Raw genomic sequence first — 7,420 nt, 5'->3', positions numbered from 1 at the left:
TACAGGAAGTCAACAAAAATGATTGAGATTCCATGTAAGCCCATATGAGCAGGACAAATTACTCAATCACTAGAGCATTTGACTCTCTTCATTCCTTATGTGTATATTTCAGACCTGCTCCTAAAGACATAAAGGAACTTTAATAATGATACAGCTGTCAAGTGTCTGTAATCTCACTCAACATTTTCTGAGGTTATACATGATTGGTGCAATGATTGATGCAGTTGTAATACCATGTAATGTGCTGTATGGAGGATGAACCAACAGTTTATTTTATGAGACCGTTATATGACTGGTTACATATTAAAGTTACTATCATGCACAAAGTTATACCAGTTTACTTTTGGACTACATAACTACATAATGGCACAAACTATCTACTAGCTATTGAATTCCACAGCAGCAGGGTGTATTATTAGGGCATAATACTTTATTCACAAGGTTGCGTATATTCCAAGCAATAGAACAATTAGGCAAAAATACAGGTCACAAAAATGTATTGGTTAAAAGCAAATGGTTGCCTTGTACAAATCTCCATAAAGTGAGTTATGCATTTGTGGTGGTGACCTGTTGAAAGCAAATGTGGAGGAATCACCCCATATGTCTTTCGAAGGTCATAAATCTGTCAGGGCTAATGCACTGATAAGTCCCAACACACTAAATTCATTTGGGTTTGTAGATTTCCTTCCATGCTCATCTACGAACGGGTTTCGAACTTTTTGTCCTGGGTTTCGAACTTTTTGTCCTGATAACAGCAACCATATGTGTAATATGGTCTGTAATTCTCCCTCAGCAGGACACTCTGGTGTCCTGGATCGAGAGCTTACCTTTGAGCCCCAAGGCACACCATACGCTTCATGTTAAAACATTTGATTCCTCTATTTTGCGCAGGAAATAAAAAATACAGATTGTACTGCAATGAGTTCCCTGTGTGTAGGATTTGTATGCAGAGGAAAGAGTGGATGTGGGATTTCTTTAGTGCGCTGCCCATTATGATTTAGTTTCGGGGGGCATTTTAGGTCAAGAAAGCTGCCGCCTGGGTAACTGATGGCCACATGTTTATTGAAGGCGATGGCGTCATTTTCTGTGCTGGCGGTGGCAGGCTAATAAACCAAATGAGACTCAAGGAAAATAATAACGCACATAAGGCCACTGCTGTGTGCAGATTTAAAAAATTGCAAATTTTCTTCACAGAGGAGTGAAATACCAGGCCCATGAACAAACTGTTGCGCTGATCTTATTTCTTACTGCGTTCCTGAGTACCAGTACCAAAACACACTGTGTGTGCTGAATCTGTCTGCATCATATAGGCTAGGTGGATGTTTTAGTTTCATCAAGCAGTCCATTTTAAAAGTTTTATTTCTTTGTTTTTGAGTGTCTCCAGTCTGGATATGCAATTAACACATCTCATGGACCAGGACTAAGTGACAGGAGGAGAGGGAAAACTAACAGTGCCTTTGTTGTTCCTTCATGAAGTGGGCCATTTGAACTCTGGTATAGTCATCTTCCTCTCTGCATTTTCCCCTCCTTAAAGGTTGGGACAGAGGATGCAGATGAGCAGCCATCCAACTTCCGCAAGTGGCAGTCGGAGTTCACAGACCTGGCAGGTCACAAGCGCCGGGGCCGGAACACTTGGCAGGACGCTACCGGAGTGCAAGGAAGGGTCAGGGTCACGAGAAAGGACCAGTGCACACGCAGTAACCCCATCTGCCCACACAGTCCTCAGTATTCTGCCTCTATTGTTGCATAATATCTTCCTTTGATGTGTTTTTTGGTGGTAATAAAGCATATCTCTCACAACAAAAGTTGTATTTTTTTTAATTAATTCTATTCAAAGTAGATTACTTAAATCATTGATCAAGCAATAACAAGCCAAGGAAGTGAGGCATGTTAAATCCCCTTAAGACCAGAAGACAAGTCTACTGTATATTATTCAATCTCACACGTCATTTGCTCTGTGTTATCATGCTTATGGGAACTGACATGGAAGGTCCATAAAGCCCTCTTTTACTGCACATGTTGCCTTTACGTGCAGCCCGGCCCCTTACCATCTGCTCAGCCTGTGTATCACATGACATTGCAAATTTAATTTAGTAGCAAGGATCACGTCCCAAATCCTGACATTTAGTGGTCCTTTACATGCATTTCCTGTCAGCTCAAGCTTGTTGACACTGCAAACTGACCAGCCAGAAGGGCTGCGTTACATCTGCGGCTATACTGACATTGTACGAGAGGATTCCTGCCTCTACCTTAGTGATCGCTGGATTCTTCCACTCAGTGGTTTGGTGGACGGTGGGTCTCCAAGGCTCTGCATCTCCAGAGGTGACATCATTTTCCTACACAGGGTTATTTATGGGGCTCTATTCTTTTCTTTAGCCACTGAATGGCTTGTAACATCACAGTGAAGGGAGCCAGAGAAACCTCAAGTTTGCATGACAGCCTGCTATTGACCCAGTTGCAGAACAGCCCTCCTGTATTTTTAGAAGCAAATGTCTGTTAGGAGCATCAAACATTTGGGCCTGCTGTCACAACATGACTGTCTACATTTTAAAGCAGAAACATCTCTAAGTGCTCCACGATCAGTTTGCAAAAACTGCCAAATGGTGTTTTGGTGCCTGCAACTGTAAATATAAACAAATGTGTATATCATATCTGCAGAATGTGTGATTCTTAGATAGCAGGGAGAATAAAATAGGACATAGGCCTATGCCAAATAATAAGTCACAAATATTCAATACTAGACTGCTTGGACCATTTCAGTGAAACAAAGAGATTTAGAATGGAAAGCGTTTCATAAACACAGCGAGAAACCACACACTCAAGTCGAGGTTTGGTATAAATCCATTTGGAACCAAATGTTTTGGAGAGACTGAAGAAGCAGAGTTTGGAAAACCAAAATAAAGTAGTAAATATTCAAGCATTTCACAATGGCAAAGAGAGCATACTTCACACATTCCACAGAGATGTATCCTATCTACTGCAACATACAGCTCATTCAGAACAGGTCTTCAATATTCATGAGATGCATTTGCTTTTGTAACCCACTTAAATGGGTTAAACCCAGTTGTTGTAACCAAATAACATGATGAGGAAATTCTGTTTATGTACACATGTATACACTGCCTTCCTGCAAGCCCTGAAATCCACATAAAAAAAATAAAATAAAGGACAAGAATGTTTTTGTGTATGGCACGCAATACACAAAACAAATCTGCTGCTTGTTGTACTGATTTCAGAGGTGGGTTTTTGCTCCATTGAAAGTTATATAAAATATATTTCCTGTGAGTTTCATTCACTGTGTCTGAATCCCACTAAAATGACATTGCTGTGGTGTGGAATTTGCCTCTCATTTCACTGACATGAAAACCCCAAGTATTGGTTAAATTGGCCTGCTGACATGTAAAGAGATACTATCCAGAGTAATCTACATTTAGCCTTTTCAGCAGCTACATACATCTTACATCTTTGCACTGCACAAGTCCTAGGACTGGAAAGATTGATAATGGTATACGCCAATTTGCCTCTTAATGCTATAATGACTTCACCTCTGGAAACCAGGGAAAGTTGGAAGACTGGCATGAACACATGACATTTTGTGGTTTCACAAGTCTAGATTTCTCCTCATGAAAATCCATCACACGTGCTTGTGTACATAAGCATATTCGAATTGTATTTTATTAAATAACTGATTGATTGATTGGTTTGCAAGCATGAACTTGGACACTCCTAATGTATTTAAAAGAGAGAAAAAGAGTAAAATATAGTGTTCACATCAACTATGAGAAATGTGATGTGGAAAGACCAATCATTCCATATTGAAATCATCCCATCCCATTTCACAAGTATTGCCAGGAGATATAAAAACTCTTCAATGCAAAGGACTAATACAAATCTGGTATTAAAGAGAGTTTTATCTGATCTCTACTAAAAAGTGGCAATGATTGTTTCCATGGCAACAACCAGGTAGAGTCTTAAAATCTAGATGGATTGTTTGTGTGATGATTTCCCACTCAAAGTTCGGCAGGGAGGTTTTGTTTAAAAAAACGTATGTAACACATGGGCACAAAATACTTATAATTTTCCTTGGGCTGCCTGCAATTCCCTGAGTACAAGTGCAGCCTCACCAGGAATATCACATGTAAAAATAAATGGTACTCAGCCCAAACACATCCCTTGGTGTATGATGTGTGTGTGTGTGTGTGTGTGTGTGTGTGTGTGTGTGTGTGTGTGTGTGTGTGTGTGTGTGGGTGTGGGTGTGTGCGCGCGCGTGCAAGCATGTGTGCCCTTGTGTATGTGTGACAAGAGGTGGTTTGGGGGTTGGTAGTTGGCAGCCATCATATGGTATTTAAACATTCAGCTGCTGAAACTGTGATATTCAGATAATCTAGATATGTTGTTGTATACTTAGAGTGAACGATTTATTAAAGCAGAGCAAAGTTATCTCTCTGAAGCTGCTGCAACTGGATAGTTGCAGGGTAGCTTATGAAAGACAGATGTTGTCCATGAAGCTGACAATCATTCAAAGGATGAAAACCAGAGAACATTCTTAGCTGACCAGTTCTCACTGCAGATGACTGTGCAGTGAAGAGATGAGAGTCAAAAGCATTGTCTGACTCATTTTGATTTGCATTTATTCATTTGTTTTTCCTCTTGGCTTAATGGTTCCAGGTACAGTATTAGGCCTCTCTCAGTGAGAGGAAGTAAAGACAAAAAAACGAGACTCCTAGAGTCATCTGAAGGCAACTAAAAGAGTACGGGTAAAAAGTGCAGAGGACTGTGCAGTAAAGTGATGTGCAGTGATGTGCAGTCAAAAGCATTGTCTTGTCTTTAGACAAATCATGGCCCTGCTGGCCTCTTCCTTGATATAACTAAAAATGACACCACTGACATGGTGAATCAGCCCTCCGTTTTAAATACAGTTCAAATTCAATCTGTGCTTTGCTCAAAGCAACACAGCAATTGTCATACTAATTCTTAATGGCTTCCCCCTAAGCTTCTTGGGATGTAATCTAAGCCACTTGTAAGGCATTTTGGATAGAGGTGTCTACCAATTGAATATAAATGTAAAATAAACAACAACAACTTTCTCTTTTCCATTACAAATGCTGTTCTCTGTAGTCTGCATTAATAGGCCAAGATAAGAGAAAGTTCCTGGAGCCTAGCTGACCCCTGCAATCTTGACACCAGTCGTGAGGCTGAGAATTTAACCCTGAGACAACAGACCTGTCTGAACTTGTTTGCAGACTGCAATTGACACTCAGCATCCATCAGCATTCACAGGGCTGAGTGAAGCTGTGTCTGGTACCGGCCAGCCCCTAGGCACCGGCCTGCTGTGAAGCACTGCTGGTGGGAACACAATAAACAGAACTGGGAGACATCTGCAAGACGTTTAAACAGTGCTAGATAAATGGTGGTGAGATGACCTGTTTCGTGACCACAGTGGTCTTTGATTTTCCCGTCCATGCAGTCAATCACAGTGACTTGTTCGTGTTGATTCTCTCACATTTCAACAGGGCAGGCATTTAGCCAAACTATGGAAAAGAGGAGACAGACTCGACATTCAGTGTGAGCTTCTGTTTACGTTCACAGGACAGGAAATTAACCAGTGAAACTGGGCTGAAGAAACAAATCCAACTCATTTCTTGTGATTGGTCCCTTTCTGTCATGTGTGTTGTTATTTAGTGGAAAACTTTTGCGAGAGGAAAAAAAATGTGTTAACATACTTTTCAATGGCCCGTCCTCCATGATTTCCTGTACTGTACATACAGAAACCCACAGAGCATTTCTGACCATCCGCCTCTTCAGTGTGTCAACCAGCGTTCCCAAGTCCTTTCCTTAAGGCTGTGTGCGCTTGTGGAAAAGGTTTCCTCCAAGCTAAACACATGGTTACACAGGGGCCAGACACACAGCACTTACTGAGAGCTTCCTGAAAGAGGGGAAATTTAGTGTTCCGAGCCTGCCGTTCCAAGCCTTCCTCTGAGTGAAATAAGAACAGGAGTGATGGAGTGATATTGTGTGTGGAAAGAGACTTGTTTGACTTGACCTCTGCCTATGTATGTGCATATGTTCAGTATGCACATATGTATGAATGTATGTATGCGAGTATGTATGTATGCATCCATCTGCATGACTACATCTATCTATCTGTCTGTCTGTCTGTCTGTCCCTCTTCCTGCCTGCCTGTCTTTCCACCTTATATGAATTCATCTCTCGAAAATATTCATGCATTTTTATCTCAGTATTTGCTCCCCCCCCCCCCCCCAGCCTGTGGCACTGTCTCTCTGTGGAACACTTTGAGCTCATCCTTTTGTGGGCCAGAGTCCAGAGATGAACCCGGAGGTGATACAGCTGGGTCACAGATTTCTGAACTACACGTGAATCAAATAAACAAGAGATACAGAAGATCATTTTTTTTCTGAAGAATAAGTAATCCTGTTTTAAGCATAATAGGAAAAGTTTTAATTGTTGTGTTCCCATCGTTCACATTTCGTTTGTAAATCATTTTAATCTGTTGTAAAGCAAAGGAAAATATGACTCGTACCACTGCTGTGGTGGTCACTGGGGCTGTGAAAAGTAATGAAAAGTAGCTGTTATACTTTAACACATTGGAAAACATCCCATAAAGAGACAAAATCATTGAACTCAGCATGGAGAGAAAAGCACCCCAAGCTGTGAGGGACTTGGAGCTTCTTTGGTTTCCAGTCGCAGAACAGAGCTGCCTCTCCACACACAGCATTTATTAGGAAACACGTCTCAGCAAAAGGTGGTAGGGGAAGATTTCTTCTCGCATTCTGCAGCAACCAATGGAGCTCAAATGTAACCATGTGTTTGTGCTGAAAAAAACTCAAAGGTCACCAAAGCCAAACATGAGGCTTAACCCATGGCTAGGTCTTCCCCCTTCACCAAAACCATTGTTTTACAGCAGTCACACGCAATGATGTTAGTAATCATTTGATGCCCAAAATCACTAAACTCAGAAAAGCATTTCAAGCTGTGAGGGACTTGGAGTTTCTTTGGTTTCCTAGTCGCCGAACGCAGCTCGCCTTGAGATGCCTTTCCACACACGGCATTTATCAGGAGACACATCTCCACAAAAGGTGGTATGGAGTGTTGACATTCTTGGAGAGATGAACGTCCCCACCTTGGCTCATGGTCTTGGAGAGGCTTGATGGAGCTGCAGGATCTAACTGTCCGACACAAAGCCTTGTCTAAGAGGGCCTGCGGTGAGGCCCCTGGTGCTGGTTGGAGAGATCCTGCACTTCAGGATCGTCACAACAACACGTGTGTTAACGCCAGCCGCGCTATGCCCCCTTGGCATGTTTACGTTCAATGATGAAAAGCCAGAGGAAAAAAAAGTGCTGATGACCGAAGTGCAGTCCATTAGGGGAAGATTTCTTCTCACATTCTGCAGCAACCAATG

General features: G+C 41.8%; 1 protein-coding gene across 1 annotated transcript in view; it reads left to right on the top strand.

The window, feature by feature from the left end:
• The window catches only part of LOC105901240 (protein C9orf135), a 5,011-nt gene extending 3,221 nt beyond the window's left edge, over nt 1-1,790 (top strand). The window contains exon 6 of the mRNA XM_031570571.2: nt 1,535-1,790. Within this exon, the coding sequence (XP_031426431.1) occupies nt 1,535-1,750 (216 nt within the window). The 3' untranslated portion in view covers nt 1,751-1,790. The remainder of the gene's footprint in view (nt 1-1,534) is intronic.
• Nucleotides 1,791-7,420: the final 5,630 nt, after the last annotated feature.

This window comes from Clupea harengus, chromosome 7, assembly GCF_900700415.2.
Source record: "Clupea harengus chromosome 7, Ch_v2.0.2, whole genome shotgun sequence".
In the NCBI taxonomy this organism is placed as follows: domain Eukaryota; kingdom Metazoa; phylum Chordata; class Actinopteri; order Clupeiformes; family Clupeidae; genus Clupea; species Clupea harengus.
This window is presented reverse-complemented; position numbering and strand designations above follow the sequence as displayed.